This window comes from Calliopsis andreniformis, chromosome 12 (genome assembly GCF_051401765.1).
Source record: "Calliopsis andreniformis isolate RMS-2024a chromosome 12, iyCalAndr_principal, whole genome shotgun sequence".
Classification (NCBI taxonomy): domain Eukaryota; kingdom Metazoa; phylum Arthropoda; class Insecta; order Hymenoptera; family Andrenidae; genus Calliopsis; species Calliopsis andreniformis.
In genome coordinates, this window is record NC_135073.1 from 7,804,901 (window position 1) to 7,829,687 (window position 24,787).

General features: G+C 32.9%; 1 protein-coding gene across 1 annotated transcript in view; it reads left to right on the forward strand.

Annotated features, from left to right (window-relative positions):
- LOC143186253 (uncharacterized) overlaps positions 1 to 24,787 on the forward strand; it is a 66,765-nt gene that overhangs the window by 27,345 nt on the left and 14,633 nt on the right. The window contains exons 6-7 of the mRNA XM_076389823.1: positions 5,866 to 6,054; positions 18,344 to 18,417. Of these exons, the coding sequence (XP_076245938.1) occupies positions 5,866 to 6,054; positions 18,344 to 18,417 (263 nt within the window). The remainder of the gene's footprint in view (positions 1 to 5,865; positions 6,055 to 18,343; positions 18,418 to 24,787) is intronic.

The window sequence follows — 24,787 nt, forward strand, 5'->3', positions numbered from 1 at the left end:
GTTCTTGTAACCACGCTTAATCTTATCATTTTACGTCGCAAAAAGTGGGCATTATTCGCTGCACCTAGGAATGGGTAGAAAGGAGTTAGGAGAGAAATAGGAGAGACATGGTACGTTACAATGATGCAGCTGCTTCCATTAGAGTGGTACGCGTTCCTGATCGATGTTCCAGTGGGGACCACAAACTCTTACATAGCTTCATTCTTCGATCACAAAATAAGCTAGATAATTCTGATCACGAACGACGACTAAAGCAGATGATTGCCGAGGGAGAGACAAAGTGTGTTCCAGGGAGGGTGCGTTTTATGCCTCACAAAGATCCAATATCTAAAAGACGAACGAAATGTGAATGTGGATGAATCTACCCTTGTTCCTCTCGTGCTGTTCATATCTTGCAAGTTTTGTCCTGCTCTTGTATTCCTTCCTTTCGTTTCTTCTTGATTGTCGCCAGGAAGCAACCCCTCCATCATCTTGATTCCTCTGTCTTGTCAATATCGTATATTGCAAATAGGAAATACTCAATATGCGTCGTATCTCAAGCCGAGGTTATTTAGAAGGAAGCATCTGTGTCCTTAAATTTTTTACTACATTTATTTTTGTAATATAATGAACGTTCTATTTTTACAAAAAGCTTCTAACAATAACTAATGGTGGTGGGATCGAAATTTTGTCATAAATTTGATTCACTCCCGCTGGAGGTGTAAACGAAAATTCTTTGTCTTCTTTACGGCTGACATGTATTTATTTTTTGATAATAAATCGCACATATTTCTTTCTAAAATATAAAATATGGCACTGGTATGGCGCCAACATTCAAATCACTGACACAATTCACTTTTTGAAAATGTTACATTTATTTTAAATTCAAACAATGGAAGCAAAGTAAGATATACGTTTCCAAAAATCTGTCATTGTGACATTTTCAATGGAAATACTTACAATATTTCATTCGTTATCGATTCCCATGGGAATCGAACTGTAAATTGTAAGTGAAATGTGGAAGTAACTAGGTTAATCGTGTGCCTTCAAAATTGACACCGTTGTTTTGGTTCGCGGAAAATGCGAGATGGTTCAATCTCAAAACTAGGTTGCTGTTGCCTTTCTGAATTTTCCGCGTGATACACGATGGATCCAGTTTGATGGATCCGCGCAAGTCGTAACGTAAGATTGCAACGGATCCACCTGAATCAAAATTCTACCGTAACGTGCCAGGGTATCGTCCATACTTCATACGAATTTCAATTACGGGCGTGCAGTCTTTCGTGTCGGTATTTCGCAGCGTGAACGAGATTTATTTCATAACCACGAAAGAGGCCCGCAGCAACGGCGAGTGAAGCAAGAGATCATCTTTCACTCATCGCTGAAAAATCGAACGGCAGATGCACGTTAGCCGATAATGGCTGCGTTTGACAACTCTCATTTTTTTAGCCTTTTTTTTCTCGAATTGCATTGGATTCTTGAGTGATGCCTAGAGGAAGCGTCAATTATTCTACATCGAAAATGAAAAAGTAATGGAGATATTGTTGTGAAATTTTTAAGCGATGACGTATTATATAATAATGCAATTTTTATTATTTGAGAGTTTTGAAATTTAAGTACGCGTTCATACAAATTTCCATCAATATTGATATAATTAAAGTTAGTTTTAATTTTTCTCTAGCTTGGAACTTTTTGACTCATTTGAGAAAACTATCATATTCCATTGATGAGGTATTTAAGGTACGAGGTATTAAGGTCAACCTGTGACGAAGTTTCTAAATTTTCTTTACTACCAAGGAGAAACTTTTACTTGGTGAATCTTTGTTGAAAATAAGTTGACACGTGTTTGAGCGTTCATTCAAATAGGACTTAATAAGCAAGAAATTTGCATGTAAAGTTTTAAGCGTTTCTCTCTGTATATGTAAAAGTAAAAGTTCTCTCTCTGTATATGTAAAACGTTGTTTTTCTTTTTAATTTATTTTCGATAAAGATTCACAATGTAAAAGTTCGTAAAAATTGGTCTGTATCTTCCCCTTATAGGTAATTAGGTATTATCCCCTGATTCATTTTTACGAAGAATGTCTTCTGACGTACGTGGCATATCTTTTTCATAACTTTCTAAAAGTTTCACCTTTGCATCACATTAGATTATTGCCAAAGTTCGGATCGCTTGGTGAGTACGTATATTACTGGTCCACTGCTCAAGTATGGTAGGTAGGAAATCGAATAAGGAGTACTGCTCGAACAATGCAGAGAATTCGTAGTACAAAGCATCGATGATGTAAAGTACACTTAGAATAACAGTGTGCCCATGGGCACAGAATTCAAATTTATGCAAAGTTTATTTAAGAGGAGCTTCTGTTTCCTACGCACGTATTCGGAACGCGCATTTATCACGAACGTCGGGGTTCGAGATCTTACCTTGTATAAATTGCACGATCGGTTTGTAAACGAACGTATTGTTTAAAGCATATTTCCGTTGTTTCATCAAGTATTCAAAAGACAAATATATAAATTATAGACGAAAAGAATTTGTTTTATTTCGATTGCTACAAATATTTTTCTACTTACTTTTGGTTATAAGTGTACAAAAAATTAAGAAAAATTAGAATATCAACGCGAAAAAATCTATAATAAAACAAAAGTCACTATTCAAACTATTTATTTCGCAATAAATAAAAGTTTTAGTACACGTTATTATGAAAATATGTCAATATTTTTTATTGCAAGGGAACGTGTTATTGTCTATTAATATACAAGGTAAATACTAGTAATGAGATAAAAAGATAAAAAAAATAGCTAAAAGGCTAGACTCATTATGTTAATCATTATTTTTTTTTAAGAAAAATTGACTTGATTATAAGAAAACTTGAATGATGAACTTTGTACATATTTGAGTTTCCTTCTTTTGCCAACTAAAGAGTATAGAACATTTAATACATAGGTCATTGTTAATTAAAGAAAACTGCGTGAAGTATGATGCATCAGCTTAAATCACCTCATAACTGGAATGTGATGTGTCCTGCAGCGATATGTTTCCTTTGTGGCATACTACTACCACTATTCTGGCCAGTGGCAATGTCACGTGTGGGATCAGACATGGCCATGTTATATAGATAACATTTCAGACAGCGTAAATGAGTCCATATTTCGTAAATACTGCTGCAATAAATCAGTATAGTGGCAGTTCGTTGTTCGCAATACAAGCTCAATAAAATTTATGTAACATTTTCTGACAATCTGCTACATAGTAGAAACAGGATTTATATTATTTTACCATCAACACAAGCTCACTTTTGAAATGGAGCTGTAACCTTTTCGTACGTGAGATGGCAAAAATTGATAAAAAAAGTTTTACTATTCAGTTAATTCTATTTTTTAATAATTACTACATTTTATAAATAAAGTGGTGCATCTTTTTTAGAGTACAAGAATTTTACTACGCAGAACTTCTGCTCCATAATTTAACATACTAGTATATTGCCAATATAAAAGTCTTAGCAAAATAAATGTAATTTAAGTTTACTAATTAATTTATAAGCTTCGTTACGGATAGATTATGTTTGTTCCTGTTTCATTCGAATTCTAAAATTACATACAGACATAATCTTATTTTCCACGTTGATCCTTCGCTGGTAAACTCTCGTTATCTGAAAACAAAGTTTTTGACGTCAATGAAAAGAATTTTCATGGGTATAGATAACAGAGTCCATGCAGATGCATACTTCAGCTACGACTTTTGAATACGAAAGCCAAAGTATTATCGTAACATACAAACTTTAGTGGTTGATTCGAAAGCAGCATTATTCTGATAACAGTGGAAAATGTTGTATGCATGGGTGATAGCGAACAAACCTGCATTTCGTTCTGAGCAGCAAAGAATCACGTTGTCAATAAATTATTTTTATTTTTGAATGCCCTGCTGTGAAATAATACACATAGAAACACACGTAAACAAATTTTTATCGTGAAATAGATACAGTGTTACGATAAATTTTCGTGTGAAATTAATATGTTCCTGTTTACTTTGTAATCGACAACCACCTTGTTTACACTCTTCTTGGTACAGAAATTTATTAAGTCTTATGGTAATTGGACTTATTCCACTTCGTACATATTCTTTTAATAAAGAATATTCTCCCTTTCCATATTTCTATACGCAAATGCAAATTATTGGAGTACTTTAATGAAATTTTTCATTACCTTTCCTTGCTGCCTTTTCCTCTTTAGCAGAATAATTAGCTCATTCATTCTATCTTTTAAGATCGTTTTCACAGAAGTGTTATAAAAACCATGTAAAAGCAACTATTTCTTTCGCAACTACAAAAATACTACCTTGTCACCATATACAGCATTTTCCTCTATGTATATGTTACTGCCTCTGTCCACTGGGAAGTGTTAGCAATATGAAATAGAATATGCGTTCCAAGATACGCAATCACCAAATAAATCGCTCACTTCAATGGCCAGATGAGTCATTGATGACGACCACAACCAGAATACCCTGTTACAGATACCTGAGTGCGCAAATCCACGGGTCAAGCGTGCACGTGTCAGATACGGGCGTCCACGTTAAGGGATTATTAATGGATATACGTCGTCATAAACAAATTGTAGAATAGGAGCTTAATAAATATTTCATCCATTGTAACCGAAGACCATAGCCATACCAACTATTCCATTTTAACCCTTTGATGGAGCATAGTGGCGACTGAATAATCCAATTTCCTTTTAACCCTTTAAGTGTTCACTAAAATAACCAAGTACGATGGAAAAGTATCTACTTGTTTTACAACTTACATTACTCGTACCTTTAACAATGTAATGTTTTACGCGTGTATTTAATATTTTTCTTACTGTTTACACTCGACGTACAGCTTTATGTGAGATACTCAGAAGGTTCATTCAAACGCTACTTGAACTCGTTTACTTAATTTCAGAATTTGTATTAAATTATATAGGAGAGATTATATTGAGTTTATTAAGTTAGATTACGTAATACAGATTTAATTAGGTTGTAGAATAATAGTTTCTGTTATCAGCAGTTAAATATTGAAACAAGTTTTAAAACTGCATGTTGCAATTTCGAATTTACATGTATTCACGCTGCTTTTTATTTACTATTTTAAACATTACTCAAGGTAGAGATAAAGTTAGTTTTTAATTCGCTACTGTTCGTTATGTTTTTCTGTCATTTATTTGTATCATTGCTAACCGAAAAAATATGTTTTCGGAGGAAAACATGTAAATTCTGAAACCACTGAATAAAATGTAGATATAGTAGATATAAACAGTATATCTATAGAATACGTTATTTTGATGCACATTGGGGGCTAATAATTCATTTTATATTTTTGTATTAAAAATTCTTATTTTTACCACTTTCACTAGTCACTGTTCCAAATCTTCATTTATGTACTATTTCCTTCAAAAAATGAATAATACGACATTTCTGCTCCCTGAACCTCAATAACAGCTCTAAAATAACAAATAAAGTTAAATAAATATTATTCTTACCTTTAATAGTCCCCAAAAATGCGGATAATATTCTGATTAAAGCATCCTTCATAAAATACCTAACTAGAGAATTTATTCGCACAATATCAAAACTTTACAAATGGTTAACAAGACCATTAATCCAACATAATTTTTCCTCGAAGCTCACTTTTAATTCTCGTACACGAACGAAAATGCGAATAAACGTAATAATCCTCCATAAACAGATTCATGGGTTGCAACATTTCATCCTGTTTAAGCCTCCCTTTCATCTAGGATTATCGAAACTCCACTCGGGCTGCAGCAGAAATCGTAGAACGTAGAGAAAGCATTGGACGCGTTTCCCTCTTGACGATTACCAAAAGTATCGTTTTTATTTTGCCCTGGTAGATTCTGAGTACGAGGAAGAGCCGACGCCGAGATACAGACCGGATTCTTTGGCGAGCCTTTGTCGGGCCACGAGATTCACCGAGGCCGAGATGAAGAGAATATATCGTGGCTTCAAGGCAGAGTGTCCCACGGGGGTCGTCAGAGAGGAAACTTTCAAGTGCATCTACTCACAGTTCTTTCCACAAGGAGGTAGGTGCATCAGGATGTAATATCTTGAAAATGTTGCTGGCTTTTCAATTAACGGTCTATCTTGGGCCGCCTCTTGGGGAAAGTGAAGAACATCTTCATATGTTTATTGTTGTTTATTGATTATTGAGAGATTCTACGATTTGTAAAAGTAGAATAATATTCAGTTCTTGAAATCTACTAGGAGTTGTGAGAGGAAATCATTTTTGTGTATTGGCATTTTACCAGCTATTTATATTTTCTATGTTTCTATTCCTGATTTCTGGATTTCTAAAATTGATATTAACTGAATTAGGATAAAATTCTATAGAAATATTTACATAAATTTATATAGAATAGAATGCAAGCTAAAAATTCTACGAAGATTAGAGACTCAAAGCAATCAAAATTTACATCTATAATCTGCAATTCTAAAATTATATCATAGTAAAGTATGGAAAGCAAAGTTAAGTAGAAATAGCGAGTAATAGTCAGACGCTCCGATTAAGTCTAAATTCTATACGTATCAAATAGACTTCTAAAATTAATATTGTCAAGATTAAGGTTTTTTAAAATGAAATCTCATTTTATATTTGCGTTTTATTTGTAAACAAATAATTATCTAGTATTATAATACTACGCATATATTTTGACAGCAAACTATGCACAGAAAAATGAATGAAAGAATATTGAAAATCAGAATATTTTTCCTAATTTTGTTTGTAGTATCACGCACTGTTACTGTTATATAAATTATGCAAAGGGTAGAAAAGGTTCTACATTAAGTTCACGTATAATCTTCCTTATCCGGTTTACTACCGAATATGCGTTAGTACGCATTTAAATTTCAAATGCCGCAATTCTGTGCAGAATGGGCTATTATAACAGTGTAAACAGCAGTTTTTATATCGAAATACACTCCATGCCTTTAGCACCCTCGATTATGAGTTTGTAACTATAAAGATATATTCTTTAAGTTTTAATCCGTAATACACAGATTAAGCAATGCCTTGTAAACTAAGGAAATTTCCGTGAAATGAATTTTTTAATGGTACACAAATTAAACAGTAAAGGCTTAATTATCTAAAATGTAGAAACCTACTAAGTTGTTAGATTATTTATATGTCAAATAACAAAATTTGTAATGTAAATATATTTCTACATCACGATGCATGAAAATTATTAAATTAATACAATTATTAGAAAGAAATATATCAAGTAAAAACTAAAATACAGTGATAACAGAAGGAAACAAAATTCTAAAAACATTGATATGTTGTACACATATTTTTTAAACGTTATGTGACTAAAATTAAACTGTTATTTCTTGTTAGTAAAAAAATTTTAAAAGAATATAAAAGTACACATATTCATATGTTTAATTTTCTAGAAAAATAATAAAATCTATAAACAATAACACAAAATGCCTGAATTTCCAATAATGCTGTATAGTGGAATATACAAAAAAGTAAGCTTTAAATCCTACACCGATTCGAAGAGTTGGAAAGTATCAAAGGATCTCTGGTATTAACCTGAAAAACAGTTATTTCAATAAAAGGTTTTCGACTCAAGGACCAAGCAAATGCTATTTCTCTCCCTGTTTATTCGGGTCGAGTATTTACATTTAAATTCCCTCTCTTTCGTGAGAACACGGAGTTTCACCGAAAAGCATAAGCAATAGAAAAGATATATGCTCATGAGGGCATTGGAAAAGGAAAGGAAAATACAAAGGGAAAAAGAAAAAGCAAACAGTTCCATGGCATCCCATCGAAGATATATTTATAGTTACTATGGAAACGGACTCCCACATCAAAATGGTCCCGCGTTCCACGCATCTCCTCTTATCTGTTTGGCGTGCACGATATCGATAACCCTCAGCGAACAGTTTTCTATCCGTTTTCAGCATTTTCACGGTTTCTAAAGCTTTCGCGTAAATCGTACAAAAAAATTCGAATCTATTGTAACGAAACGAATAATCATCCTTTTGGAAGAAAAATTGGTTGCTCCAAGTTGCAAATGGAACTCTTCGATCAGTTTATCAGATTAAATCGAGACGACGGATGAGTAATTCACGGTTAAAAATAAATATATTAAAGACGATCAAAAATGCAACGTAGCGTGTATTAAATCAAACAGAAAAGACCAAAAATATCTTTAAGAAATTCGTTATTTATTTATACTTAAAACAGAAAATTTTAGACATGTCGTAAAACATTAGAAAATGAAATAATATTTGTAGTAAATTGATATCTTTTTCTGAAAATTCAGCAAAATTGTTCGATCAAAATAATATGCATTTTGTAATGTTTATTTCCATGTGTCAGATTTATTTATGTGGCAGTTCTCACGTTGAAGGGTATCTCTGGTCATAAATCCTTCCGGTCATAAAACCCTTGCGCTTGACGTTAGGCTTTCGTTCATTGGTCAAATCCCACCACCATGAGACAATATAAATACAGGTCTCCTTTCGTGAAAGGTCAATCAAGCGTTGACTAGTATACGAGTCGTACCCTTAGACGGTTACTAGCTTCAGTAATTAGCACTTTCTCGTGCAATATTATTAACAATAAGTTCTTTAAATTTAGTGATCTGCCTCAACAACTATTTATGTGTAGTGACAGTGCAACAATTCACTTCAAGAACTCCAGTGAAATATGTTTTGTGTTTTTTAGTGAATTAATTATTTAAGTTTAAGTGAAAAGAAGATAGTGACCCGTTTTATTCGAGTAAAATATCACAGTGCGACAGTGAATGATCAGGTTTGTTTGACAAACTTATTAATGTCAAGTTTATGAATAGGAATAGGTATTTAGTTAGCTCTACTCCAAATATTAACTCTTAACATAATGAATTAATCTCGAAACCTCAAAGTATACCATAAGTTTATGCAATTTTTCTATCAAATCAGGAATGGCGCTAGCGTGCCATGTAAATCTAGTTAACTTTTTGAAGCATAGTGGAGTTAAAAGTGTCTCATCTTTTTAATACATAAATATGCAAGGTGGGATATCTTTTGTTCCACCTCGTAAAATTAAAATTACTCGAAGCACCCTCAAATTAAAGTAAACCTACTTCGTTAAATTTTACAAGAATGAAATTCCTGTTTTTATTTTCTAAAATTCCGTGCTTCAAAGAGTTAATAGAGCTTAAGTCCTACTTTACATTTGGCATGTGTCTTGTCGATTAATTACGTTTCTCTTTAATCTTAAATATTAAATGTGATTCTATTTCACCTGCCGTATTAAAAGCTTTATTTAAGAATTCAATTTAAAGAAACATTTAAGAATTCAACAGCATTACTTTTAAACTTGATTTAATTTCGAAGAAGTTCTTACGTTCAACGAAGAGGTAATCGATATCTCATTGTCAATATTTCATACTTCAGTAGAGGAAGACGTTGTCTTCGCAGATTCACAATACCTCTGCAGTTCCTTCCTCTTTAAGCAGAAAAAGACGTGCCCTTTCTGACTGTAGTGCTCTCACAATTTCTGAACATTTACCAAGACTTTCACGTATCTTGTGTGTCCTATCTTCGTTTTCCTTTGCTCCTCGAGAAGGGGACCTTATCGTTTAGTAAGGCCTGAGGGGATTCTTCTGTGTCCGCCTCTTGTGTCATCGCCTGCCCTTTGCCCTCATTCGTGTTTGAATGTAGTACAATTTCTTTGTCCTTTTCTATTACAGTATTTGTTCCGCATTCATGATGGTTCAAGTACATCTACCAGTAAATTTGTTCATCAGATAATTCCTTATTTAGAAACACCTCTGACGTATTTAGAGAGACTCGGAACAGAATTATATTCTTTAATTCATAATAAATAGAACAGTATACCTGGATACTATATTTTCATGTCTTGTGCTAGTATTGATATTCCATTTTCACGGTAAACGATTTTATTTTACTCAAAGTGAAGAAGTTTTCAGATAATTGATTATTCTTCCCCTTTATAAAAATAAAATGAAGCTGAATTGACTTTTGGTTTCTTGAAAATGCTTCGCTCAATAAATGCTGGTAGTTTCCTGGAGCTTGGTGTATGTATATAGACTGCAATATATTCTCAAATAGAATGCAATTCTTCGTTTGCACGTTTTATAGTAATTTTACAGTTTAAATTGAATACATAGATTAGCAGAAACAATGATGAGAGAAGAACATCATTAGACTTTTGATGGGGCTGTATACAATGCGGACTAAACGACTGAACAATCGCAGAACACAAGTTACGCTAAAAAGTCCGAGCTAGTACAACTCGAGCAGTGAAATTCACAAATATCTCATTAGCGTAGAATGTGATTCATAGTCAAACTTGCCTAAAACGACCAACTGATTTTGCAACTATTATGTTAAAAGTTTTAATGGAATCGTAAAACTTTTCTACTAATTTTGTAAATTATCATAAAACATACGTTATTCGTATATCCATACCGAATAACAAAAATGAGAAGATTTAGTGTAATACTTTATTACACAAAAAGGGACAGAAAATTACCAGTCATTATAAATATACACATAGATCAAATTTTATGGAGATAAAATAAGTTACAGATAATGTTAATTTATTATCAGAGTTTCACCTCAATTTTTTAACAAAATATTTTATTCGTATAATTACTACGTAAAACATTTTCAAAATTTTGAACAAAATTATTTTACGGACATTTTGAATTTATCATAATAAAAATAAATATTTTACCTAGACAAGAAATGAATTTAGTACTTTTATTAAAGAGCGCTTATGAATACTGACTAGAAATTTTCACTGTTTTTATTGTATATGCATACAGTAGTTACATATATAATATAAGTAGTTAATAGTATATAAGTAATTAAAAATTGTCCAATTTCCTCGTCAAATTACTCTATACTATATGTAAGAGGGCCAGTAGAAATTTCAGTACTCGTAAAAACTATTTTAAAGGCGTCTGTGCATTCACTGATTGGAAAATCAATCAGTTTCTAGTTTGATTGCACACCAAACATCGTTATAGAAGAATGAGAACAAATCTGTGTTTTGAGGACAAACGTGACGCAAAATTCGTTTACCAATCGATCACTCATAGACACTCGGTCGCTCGACTAATTAGATAGTAGGAAATCATCTTTCACTCGTTTAAGTTATACGTTTGGTATTTTAAGCCTCATATTGTGTACTTGTATAGTTTCGTATTTATCGTCTACAACGTGAAACCTCTGTAATAGCCTAGTAAAGAATTATTTTAATTAATTAGTTATGCAAAACTGGAATACATAATAGAATCTATTTTCAACAGGAACCTAGATGTTAGGTATAGTTACATTTCTCCGAAATTACTGATTTTGTAAGCTACAAATTAGTAAAGTAAATTAACTATTTCGTAATGACTATAACAGTAATATGGAAAATTAGGTAATGTCCAAAACTAGGAAGTCCCCAAAATTAGGTACCTATTACCCAATATTAGATAATCACTGCATATAATTAGGTATTCCACTGCCCAAAACTGAAGTATTTTACTGCGCAAAAATTAGGTATCCCAATGTCTAAAAATTAGGTACCCAGTGCCTAAAAATTCTGAAAATTCTCAATTCTGAAAATGCATCCTGTATCCCATGTTAGTTAATCACAATTCACTATAAATCACACGTAATATTCAAAAATATTACATACCTATACCAAAGAAATGAATATCGTTATAATATAAATACGATGCCTAATCTGCAATCATAAAATGGCATTCCCTATTTAATTAGAGTTTATATGTCACCTTCCCTATACCATCTACATTGAAATTTATCTTTACGTTTTATTTTCCTCCATGTTATTAGCTGAGACATTTCACTCGAGAAATGTCACTATAACGTAAAAACGTGGAAGTAGCCTGTACCTAACGATAAGTACACAAGTACACTGCAGATCCGTGACTGACGATTTTTCTTCGTGAACGGTTTTATGGTTGCGCGTTGCACGTTGTATCGATATCGTGATTTGTTTGCTATTCGACGTAAGAGGAAGAACGAACGAGAATTTACGAGCGCCAAAGCCGAAAACCTTGGGGAAAAAGGTTGACCGACAAATAGGCGTGTTTCATCCGTTAATCTCGCGTCACCGCAGCGTCCGTGCAATAATTCATATCCGTCGGCGTTAAATTATGTGTAGAACTCAATTAAAAAGTACAACAAATCAGGGTGAGGCGAAAAAAATCGAGTAGCAAATTAATGGGGCGTTTGTGAACGTCGAACGAATATGAATGCGTTGAATTTGTGAATGTCAATCGACTCATTTGGGAACACGATGAATCTGCACGGGGGAACTTATCGTTTCACGATCCTCCCCAAAATGCGATAACCATGTCCATACAAGTCTCTGAAAAATATTCATTTCTGTCAATTGAATGGAATTTATGGTTTTTGCTTAACTCATTTCACGTCACTGCGTTCTGTTCTGTAACGACGTAGAAATTTTATGAAATTATACGAGTCGAAGCGTTTTAGTAACGATTCGTTTACGATATATAATCTACACTTAGGGTACTTTACACTTTAGGGTATTTTTTATTATGATATTTAGTTCGTTGTACGAGGCAAACTCCAAAACAGAGAAATATTGATTATTAATGTTATATGATGATTTTCCTGAAACGTGGATACAAGCTTTTCAGTATTGATAAAATATAGGTACATTTAATTCCATTTTGAATTTTTACCTTTTGAAATATCTTTCAAATATTTTTAAAATACTATTGAGTACTATAATAAATGTTATAGTATTAAACGAGGACTCATATTTATAACAGAAATAAACAAAAATAAAATAAAATTTTACTAAAAAATTTCGCTTTATTAGGTGTTAAAAAATCATAGTCTGATTTCAATATTATAATCCATAAATTTACTGGCATTTAAATAATTTCAATAATTCCCTAATTAATCATTGAATTTTGATATTTCGCTTTAAAAAGGTTGAAAATGTAGCTTCCATTCTTTTACATAAGAAGACAATAAATCAAAAACGTCTTATCGAATAGTACCCTTTTAGAATGAGTTTTCATACATTCAGAGGTCAAAATGATCGCCCTCAAGCGACTGTCTTTATCAACGAGAAACATGTTTGTACTTATCTAGAACCCCTCTAGCACTCTGGGAAAGTAAACGAAACTCCTACGTGCGATTCAGCTCAGCTTCGTACAACGAAATGAAATTTACATCTTCGAAACTGACTAATAACTAAGGGAACGTTCAGAGATTTGAATCGATGGCTAAAAGTCGGAGGAATAAGTTACGACACAGCGATAATACACATTTTACCGAATAACGATTAATCTGTTTAGTTCAAAAACATACCAAAAAAATACAAAAGTTGATATGTGAACTTAATTATTCAACTTTCTTCTCTTATGTTGGTATATCACTGTTCAATGAAGTACTTTGCAAGAAAATTAATTTAAGAAAAAATAGTATTGCATTACTCTTAAATTCTGGTAATATCTTTGCAAAAGTGTAGAAGTTCGAATATTATTGACTTATGGTGATTATTTAGTGAAAAATATTATGCTTCCAACTTAAAAGTAAGTAAAGCATATTAGAAAATAATAAAGAATTCAAGAAAAAATGTTTTGAAAACTCTTATTGACTTATAAAAATTATAATACCTTAGGATTTTATTTCATTTTATTTTTTGCTGTATTTTGCCATATATTAGACAGAATTAATTTTAACGTTACATGAAAGTAACGATGATGTATATTGCTTAGACTCATTATTATAGTCATTGTATAAAGCATTAATATATTCTGATAGTACGTAACATGTTTAAAACAAGATAAAATACTATATTTTATTGAACATGTGTAACACAGATCGACATTTTATACTTAATCCATCATGGTTACAGATTTTAATTATTCAATTCAATAAAAGCCAATAGTTCAATCTTAAGAGTAACACAAAATATCCTTTGCGATTCAGGGTAACATGATTTGTCGAATCTTTCCTATGTAAACAGGAAACTCATGCAAAGTTGGATGAGGAGAAATACGAGAATTGGCTACAATGTAAGTGAGAGGAAAGTTATTGTTAGTATTCAATAAACATCCATTTCCATTCTTTGGAGACGTCGAGAACAGTTTTAGTGTCTTGAAGGACGAAAAATACAAGTTTCTTCTGAAAACTTTTATTTCTATCCTTTCAGGGAAACATCCATCGTCTTGGTATTATAATTCTTCCGAAATTAACACTCCGAGAAATGCTCGTTTTAATTTACTTTGTAAGTATCAAGCATAGATTTAGTAGTATAACTTTTGATTAACAGTAGCAAAAAGTATTTAGAAATTGATTCCTTAGATCTCAGATTATTTTTATCTATTTATGTTCATAACTTTGTCAATTATAATAGACATTGAATTCTAAAACACAATGTACTAAATTTATTACTTTAGTTGTATTATCAATTTTCAGCGTTTTACTTATTTTTTAAAATTCATTTGATAATAACAAGCTGTTACGGATGTTTAACAAATTTTTTTATCAATTTAGTCATTCCACTAATTCCGAAAAATTGCGACAAATAATGAATTTAAATAAATTATCAATGTAATCTCCCTCTTTTTCAATCGTTCTTCCCATGAATTTAACTTTAAAAAATTCAACTGATTTTCAATTGAAATATATGCGGACACGCAGAATCTTCCAAAACAAACTGACACTTTGTTTTATACCCCGGAACAAATATGAAATACTGAAACCATAAAAAAAAGGAGGTCAGAATACAGAATGCAGTTTGCCTTCTAAGAATTCGTTCTCGGAGTACCCCATTGCCATGAAAATATTGCTACTTAACTCTCAAAGGTAAACTTACACTCGCAGTCGAATTCTCGTTTCAGTGAGAGGAATGTATTGAGGAATTTCAGAGAAGAGAAAGCTTATTTCAAACACGTAAATATTCTTAGCAAATAATCTTATATTCTTTTATTACAATAGATATCTGTACCCTTTGACGCAACTTTTCTTATGCAACTAAGGAATCCAATATCGCTGTCCATCTTTCCTAAAGGCAACTTGATAAAATTAAAGCTAAAAATTATAGAATTAAAATTTTTGTTTGTTTGAAGTTTTAAGTCTCATCTACCTACTAGCTTATTAAGTAACTACATTATTTCAGCAGTTAGGTGGAAAATTACTACGTTGTGTTGTAAAGATATTTAATATTTATTTTTGTATACTGATCAAACCCCTTATTATACAATAAGATAACAATTAATCAAACTAATCATAGGTACATAATTTATATCTTTTAAGAAATCTATGATTCCTTTACATGACTGTTCGTCCTGTAATTCTTTCAGTCAATTTAAAGTATTATGTCTTCTTTTATTGTTATGCTTAGGGCAGATGGTTAGAAACTGCTCCATAATCACTTACACTCTACATAGATCTCAGGTATTTGGATTAGATTTCACAGTTAAGTGCATTAGGCGAATTAGATTCGTCCAACCAACTATTAGTCTTGCTATGACTATTTGAACCTTCCTGCTCAATAAGACTGATGGATTTGTGTCTGTGACATTATTGTGAATTTTATGGATGGCTGTGGGTTTCGAGGTTTTCCATTTTTCGTTCCATAATTTTATGATGGCTCTGACGATACATTTTTCGAAGACTTTATGCAAAAAGATGATTTGGCTTGTATTAGCTGTGCTGTTTGTTGTCTGTCATATTTCCGCAAATGCCGACGAGTGAAAGAACCTAGGAATATAAGATGTTTTAGATCACTCAGAATTGTCCCTGTCAATTCTACGATCCTCTGTACTAGTCTGTTTTCTGTTCCTAAATTGCATATAAAGCAAATGAATTTGGTGAGTTTATAACTGCAATATCTTTCAAACAGGAAACGTGGTAATATGTACCTCCAGTTTAATATCGTTTGGTAGTTCAGTAAAGGTGAACTATCTAGATACGCCTCGAGTATCTTCCACTTGAAACGCTCGAAATTTCTACGCTTATGTGTATGTATATGTAGCCTCGGTCACTTCGAACCAAAAGCATCGAAAATTACTCAACACTATTTATTTCTGTATCAAATTTCTGCGGCATATCGCTTTTTACTCTGTAATCAAAGGCGCTATGTATGAAAAAGTACTTATATTAGAGCTTAATTGGAGCAACCTCTATAGGATATAATACCTTTTCCATTGAACTCATTCAATATTCAACTTGTAATTAGTGATCTAACCTTTTTATGTTTTGTAAAATATCATTTTCACTTCCTACTAATCTCTTTAAAAACAGATTATTAAAGTTAAAGAAATCTAATTTAATGTTTCATTTTTGCCTTATTTACCTTATTCTACAGTTATCGATCATATAACAAAATTAACTTTTTTTATTTGTTTTAGAACTTCGTAATAGATATTGATTATTTCTGATATAATACAGAAAGTTTTATAAGAACACGATATCAAGTATCCACGATAGAACCTTGATTAATTAGCCTGAATGGAAATTCAAAAATAAAGTATCTTTAGTGTTCAATTTTCCTAATTTCGTTAGACTGTAATTAAACCATAGTTTGAGTTCTATCCTCAGCCCTATTATACCCTCATCGGTAACGTGCAAAATAATCGACGTTAAGTTACAAATAATATAGATAATCAAGGTTAAGATTATTAATGTTACACTACTTTGTATAACAGTTTGCAAATGATTTTGAAAATGTAACGTCCAAAAACTGAATAATTTGGATCAGTATCTACCATTCCATTTCATTATACTCGAATACCAATTTGAAACAATCTAAAATACAATATCAATTCCCTCTCAGAATTACTTGTTACTTATTACCACAGCCTGATAGAATTACACAAAGAACTCTCACAACTCAAACAAAAGTAGTGTCTCACTATTCTCCAGAAACTTGAGTTTCTAGCATACATAAAGGAGTCTCTTTATTTTTTCACTCCGAAATACGAAACACTTGGAAGATTATTCTACGATTAATATCCCCAAACTATATACCGAATGTTCGTTGAAAACGGAAAACTAATTTCCGACTTTTGTCGTAACGTCGAGCGACGGCGAGACCGTCATCTACCGGAAGCCTTGTTCCTTCAGACCCGACAACTTTGACAAGTTAATCCACTTTACTCTCTCCCTGTACTGGCACGAAGGTCCCTGTGTGATAATTTGGAAGGAGCAAGTACTAATTTTTAGGCGAGTCCTTTGAATTGAAGCAGCACCTCTGAGATTTCTGCTTAAGCGGGGACGACGATAGAAGTGACATTTGTTAACCTCGCTTCAAGGGAAATGTCCGTGCCTTTGAGCGAGAGAGGAAGGTGGCTACGTATTACTGATACTAATGAGTAACTCTGTTTCACAAGTATTTCATCTCATTTAACGAAATAAGTGCTACACCGCTGTGCATAAATGTTTGGACACTTTCACGTTATTGAAATATATAAAATACATCAAGTAAAATGTTATAATATAGTTTTGGATACGAATTTTATCTCAGATGATTATATCTGTGGTTGTAAAGCAACACTACCTATGTCACATTTTCGAAAAATTCGAGTTAAGGTCTTAATTTTTATCTAGAACATAGAATTTGTATTTTCAGAAAGAAGGGCATTAAAACAACTTTTTCACCTAAAAATGAGGGTTCGAGGAGACACAAGTCCATAAAACAAGATTGAAACTGGAGTCTTTAAACGCTAATATCTGGAAAATGGAAACATGTGACTTAGGTCGTTTTGTCTTACAACCATAGATATAAGGTTTACAAATAGTGACGAGAATAATTTTAATATCAGTTAGTATAAATAAGAAAATGTATTTCATACATTTTCAGTAATATGAAAGTGTCCAAATACTGTATGGTAGTGTACATACTATATTCAGGAACATTTTCTTCGTTGTGAGTCATGAAAATAATAATGTTTTTGTATGCACTTTAACAATCTGAATAATTTGAAAATTATAGACAGGATTGTAAATTTATTTTGAGAATATCTAAATATTAAATTAAGTGTAAAATATTGTGTAATATTTCTATCGAATATTATCAATTGTCTGTTATTATTCAAATGATAAAGTTATCTGACAATTAGGAAAGATAATTATAGATAAATAGCGGATATGGAAATTGAGAAATAAATTAAAATTTAAATCCAATGAAGGTTCCAAGTGAACGTAATGAATGACTAAATAATTTGTATTTTATTTATTCAGTATCGTCTAATGACAGGTCCTTTGTTTATTGTACCAGCAATATTTAATTTACATTATTTATTAGTATAAATTGGTTAACTTAAAAATAATAGTTATGTTCTCTTTTCTGTGTAGCCAACACTAGCCAGTACGCGCATTACGTCTTCAATACGTTGGACCAGGATCATAGTGGTATTCTCAGCTTTGAGGTGAGTTCCAAACATTATATAAAATTTTAATTATCAATAGAGGTACCTAGTTGAATAACTGCTACAATAAAATTCTCACCCTCTAAAATTTTATGGAAGCAATTCTTTTCATATTTTTAATTATTCAAACTCTATCATCAACCCTTGTTAAATTACAAAGACTAATATATTTCATAAATTAAATGTACCATGTCACAAAGAGAAATAAGTGAAATAGTAAAATTTCATTAACAAAAACTGACTTTATATTTTTTATCCTAATGGAAAATAAGTTTTCTTAGTTTCAGAAATTGTTTTATAAGTCTTAGAAAATAAATACTTACAAAAATTTCAAATAGGTACTAAAGGCATTAAAACAACCACTCCTCCAATTCTTCTTCCAACCCTAATATTACCAAGGCACTGTTCAATTCAATTCTATGTTAAACGTTATTTCTCCGTCGATTATTAAATCACTTCTTCGTCCCGAATTAATTACACAAATCATTCGTTGTCCTCGAACAATTAATCGATCGTGTCAGCCAGGTCGCAAGTATGCTCTGAACAAATATCCGTCGGTGAAATTAACGCTAATTGCCTGGCTAGTATGCCAGTAATGAGCAACATAGATCTGACTAAATTCGCCAGTCGATAATCGACGAAGGGGCAGATTTCGCTCGATGATTCCAGGTGATTAATTCGCAGGATCGATGCGCCCTGTTCTGTTCTGATCATATTTACGATTTCGAGGAGCAGCGAGAAATAAGAAGAAAGCCTATAGAGAGGAGTCGTTGGGAGATAATTACCAGCTAACGCAATTATCTTCGGTGGCTTCAGGCTGAAAATGTACTTTGTGCAATTAGCCCTCGAGTTGCTCGAAACTCGCGCATTACCGCGCCTCTCTCACCCCGACGAACATTTTCCCTCGTTTGTTCTTCCAGTCTCCTTTTGTACGTGTTAAAGTTTTTGCGCACGTCCTCCTTCCACCCTTTGTCCCCTTTCCGTACAACCCTGCTTAATTAAGCCTTTCTATCGAATTCCTGATGAACGAGCATGTTTGTAGAATAATGCACGTCAACTTCGGGGTAACCCTCCTCGCAGTGACGCAGAAATTGCCAAAGGCAGTGTTGTGCTTGTTGCAAAGACGCGTACGTATAGTATGTGGTCCTGTTTGTCCATCACAAAACATTGGGATGTTTTTCAGGGCATGTACTGTTTTGTAATTGTAATGGTTAGTTATTTTATAGGGTTGTTTGGAAGGCAGACAGTTGAGAAGAGATAAATAAGACGAATATTGGAATGGGTATTCTGGTTTAGTTATTGGATTTAAGCATTGGTTCAAAAATATGAGAGAACATTTTCTAGTGGAATTAAATTTTATATGGGGAGGATATCAATAAAATAGGAGAATAGTGTAGTATTTTTATTGTAACTATATTATTTCTACTAACTAGTTTTTATGTTCAATTATTATTTCATCTTACAGTAGCTTTAAAGAAATTTCATCTATGATTACGTTATTTTACACAACTTTCAGTTGAATGATAAATATTACATACAATTTGAATTTTTTTTTAAGAAGACATGTAATTAATTTACATACTTGATACTATAACCACCTTTTATTTTTGATGCTTCAATTATCACTTTCATTTCATTTTTTAATTTTTATTTTCATTTTCGTGCTTTGATTTAGAGCGACTCTCAATATTTTACACTGTAGAAAATTATAGTACACGATTTCATTTTATTTATGATGAAAGAAGAGTCATGACTCAGCAGAGATTAGTTGTCACTTGGACGTATATTACGCTGTGATAGTAAGTTATATAATGATAGAACGACGAGATTAGAAATTATGGTCGATCGTAATTACAGTGCTACGTATACACGGTTGGGTTTCAAAGAGTTTATGATCAAGGTAACCATATACGATGTGCAGGTCTCTTAAACTTAAACCATAACCTGGGAATGTGTTTGCTACACGCATTAAGATAACGTTCATTGCGCATACGCGCATGGTAATTTTCGTGAAACTTATCTAAAATTTCCTTTTGATTGAACAATTAAATGTGTTGAATATGTCTCACCTTTAAAAGAAGTAGGTTATTTAACAAATTAGTTAGTTATTTCACAATTTTAAGGTACGATACTATGTTCAAATATTTTCATTTGTGAATTTCAGTTTTAGTCACTTTATTGCAAATTTCAACTTTATGCAAATTTCATTTGCAGACAAATATTTAAAAATAATATGTACGTCATTGAAATTGGCCAGCCACTTGTACAGTTTTCTGAAAGTTAGCCGCTAGACAATGTATTAATCTTCCATGCTTCTTTGAATTATTTGGGTTAAAGGAATTTTTACATGAATTCTATTTATTGATATAGAATTCAAACGTGGCAAGTTTATTGGGACAAGTTGAAGTTCTTCTTCCACACGTACACAGTGGTAGGAAAAAAGTTATATAACATTTCGTGTAGACTCACTAAAAGCAATTGAGAGTAACTTTCACATGAACATTTGATCCCATAATACTTCGTTTCGAAGTTGACCTCCCTCTGAGTCCAATGACACTTTTTGGTAGCACGACTCTCTATCAAGTTCAATCGCATTATGAGCCTGCCCCAAGGTCTGCAAACGCGAGGAGATTACCGTTCCTTCTTCACAGCATGATACTTTCTGTCGAGCGATTTGCATCTGACGACGACACGACTTCTCCATCTTCAGACCTTATTCGCCTCCGTATGCTTCTTCTTCAGCGGGCTTCTCACCTCCTCTAGGCAACGCTCGAGAAGAGTCCAGTGACTTCGAGCTTAATCGCATTACCGTAGTGAACTGGAATGATGCTGTTTCTGACTTCTGACCTCTGTACGTTTTCAGTGCAAATTCATGGAATGTATCGCGCTACGCAACGATCCCTCTCGATTGAGGAAATAAAGATTACCCGCGGCGATAGCTTGTCAGAAAATAAGCTGCTTTGCAAAATTGGCCTTGTGTCCTGTGTCAGCTGAAATTTGTGTTTGAATTGGAGGAACTATTGTGAAACGTTTCGTATACCAGATTGTTTGGCGCAGCTTTGCGCGTATCTACATAATCAAGTAGATTGAGAAGTTTTAAGTTTTGTTTAGAGATGTGGTCAAATTTGTATTTGGCTGAGAATCTTAATTGTAGAGAAATTTTGACGTTTTTAAGTGGCTTTAGCTTAGACTCAGGGTGATTTATAATCTCAGATAGACTTTTCTAAGGTTTAGGAATTTTATGGTTGTAGTATGCTTTACATACAATAATATAAGGATAAAATACTTCTTTACTAAGTTGTAGTGTTTTTACATGCATACAAATTTCATGGTTAGAAAAGGATTTTTGTCTAAAAAATTTTTTGATAGTACGCTTTAGTCTCTAAAAATGAATGTCGATGTCGAAATTTTGAGGTTCCCACAGTTCTAAAAGCTCGTGAGTACGCTTCTACAGTAGATAGAGTCAGTGGTCAGACTGTGAACAATCTTTTTATCCTACATACTCCTGAAGCAATTAAAAATTCTGCTTCAATGTACTTTTTTAAAAACCGATGTACACTATCAAAAAATTTGGTTCCACATTGCGTTTGTCTTATCTTTCATAGTTACATTAATTTTTAATTCTATCTATTTCTATTTGTATATTATATAACTTTTCGCGGCAAGTAGTTTCACATAATAATGCCATATCTACTAATCGATTGCAATGTTTGGTACCTTCATTGCTTCGATCCTTTGTTTCTAATCAAAATCCTGTAGGACGACTACGTGGCCGTTGGAATAATCACGCCAACCTGAATCAACAATCGATATTTATTCCGACGCGCATCGTTGTTTGCGATTAGGACTGATGTAAACGTAACCTGGTGTTTGTGAACGAGAAGTTCCTATACCGGCGTTATAACGCTTTACTTACACTACTGGCTTTATTTGCAAACTAGTTTACACATACAGTTTCGCCGAAATTGGAAATTAATGGATGGACCTGAAACAAGCGTGCACAGACAGAAATATTAACGCTAAGGGTAGGTTAACACGATTGCTGTTGAAGCATACAGATCTGTAAAGCACTAATTATATAGCAATGCATTTCATTACGAATAAATTATTAATGAAGTAAGAGGAAATACATGATATTATGAAGAATACGGAAAAACAGTTTTAAATATTGAGCTGTGTTTATTTGTAATTATACAATTCAATATTGAGTAGGTATTAATATTTATTCGTAAATGTTTGCATATACTAATAGCTGTACGATTTACTGTTGACTTATTTAATTGTGATGTAAGCACATTCGAACGTTCGTTATTAAACGATGAATATAAAATTTGTGTGATACTGTGTAAATCATAATAATAATTTTTAACATTCTTTAGATTTATTGATAAAAATTATATATTAATATAATGATTGTAGTACGAAAATAGGATATTTAATTGACTAGTATTTAGTTGCAATTGACTAGCTTCGTTGCAACTGATAAACAAATTTTTACACAAACCTCTTTCTTCATTAGCAATTACGAAGAAACTATTGTTTTATAACATTTTAGTATAACCTCGCTTTAATTTTGACAATGTTCTTCAATACAGTTTCCTTGTTTCAGTAATAAAAGGTACCTGAGAAACCATTTTTATTTTCGATTCTGCCATATGTCATGGTATTAAAATGCGTCAAGTTCGATTAATAATTTCTCAATAACTATAAAGTAAATCGATTCCATATTTTGCACAAGGGTTTCTTGTAGCCCAACTTAATGATCCTCAAAACTTGAACGAAGTCCTAGACTTTTGCGTTTAGCTAAGAACTACCTTATTCATGGCACAAATTGGGTTAGCAAAATTCTATAGCTCAAAATAAAACGAAGATGAAGAATAACGAAATTTCGTGGGAAGTTTCGTTTTCAAGGAAAATGTACTTGAAAATTAGTCGAGTACACATGCACCTAACTAATAACATATTAAAGATTTCACTCCACAAGGTCACTGTGATGAAAATGAGTCGACAGTAGTATCCTGATCGTAAACAGATCCTGTTATTGTATTATTCCATCAGATCGGTCACAGCAGCGGTCTGTGGTGAAATCCGAAACATTAGTTACCAGTTATCAGTTATATTTCAAATATATTTTACTTGAAAACGAAACCTCCCACAGAATATCATTATTCTCGATTTTCATCGTATTTTGAGCCATGGAATCTCTCACTCAATTTGTACCATGAATTTCGGAACACCCTACATAAATAAGTATTATGCAGTCCTAAATAAAACAAGCTACACAATTATCTCCTTCAACTATGAAGATACGAAACATTCTTTGACACCAACATTTTTCTTCAGTAACAAAATCTTCTAATTTTCCAAGCTCATTCACGTGTTTTCACAGAGACACAGATAATTTTCTTTCATCTATTATAAAAAATAAAAAACCAGAAACATGTAGAACATCACGATCCTACAATGACCTCGATCTCTTTTCGCGAACAAAGCTGAATCACACACCGTGCAGAAAACAACGCGGGTGATCGTCAAACTTAAAAAAAATCCGTAGTATCACGGAGTATTTCAATGGCCCATTCGATACGTCAATAATTCTATTGTTGTGTAACAGCATTCGCATCGAGCGAGACGCGGAGTGCTCTAGGGTCGGCTGCATCCGCATAAAAAACCCCGTCATAATTCGATTTGCCATAATTGAGGCGTTTACTAATCCAATTTGTCCCGGGAACATGAACTGGAAAGTGCTTTTTCGTACGCTTGGCAACGAGACGTGTGTCGGGGGCGTGGGCGCGTTATTATTAATTCTTTTTGCAGTTTCCAATTACACGGCATCGTCCTCCGACCGAAGATGTCGAAGCCATTAATGCTAGTTCGACTGGCCCGTTTTCATGACGACGTTGAATAGAGTACGCGACAAATTGCTTCGTTTGCGTTCGTGCGCGAAAAGGCAATTTTATTCATAGCGCAGCTCTCTTCAGCCCTTGCGCCAGCTTGTCGACGAGCGTTGTTGACGACACCTATAAAAGACAGCGCGTCGTGCCTTCTCGTGATAATCAAGCTTTCAATTAATCTGTTCATGTGGCTGAAGTACGCCGTTACGAAGCAGGTTATTGAATGGGGAGTAACGTCGGAACTTTTTCGGCCATTTTCTTCACAAATCCTGTCCTTCGCTGGCAATATCTATACGAAGTCAATGAATCGGAACTTCAGCTTCCAAGTGAGTTAAGTACTGTTGCTTAACCCATTTTTCTGAGCTCACGCGTGCTAGAAATTACTTGAGTGGAAGAGAAAAGATACTTCAGTGATTAGAAATTTTATGATTATTATTTATCGATTTATACAGGGTGTTCTAGATAAAATGTTACAA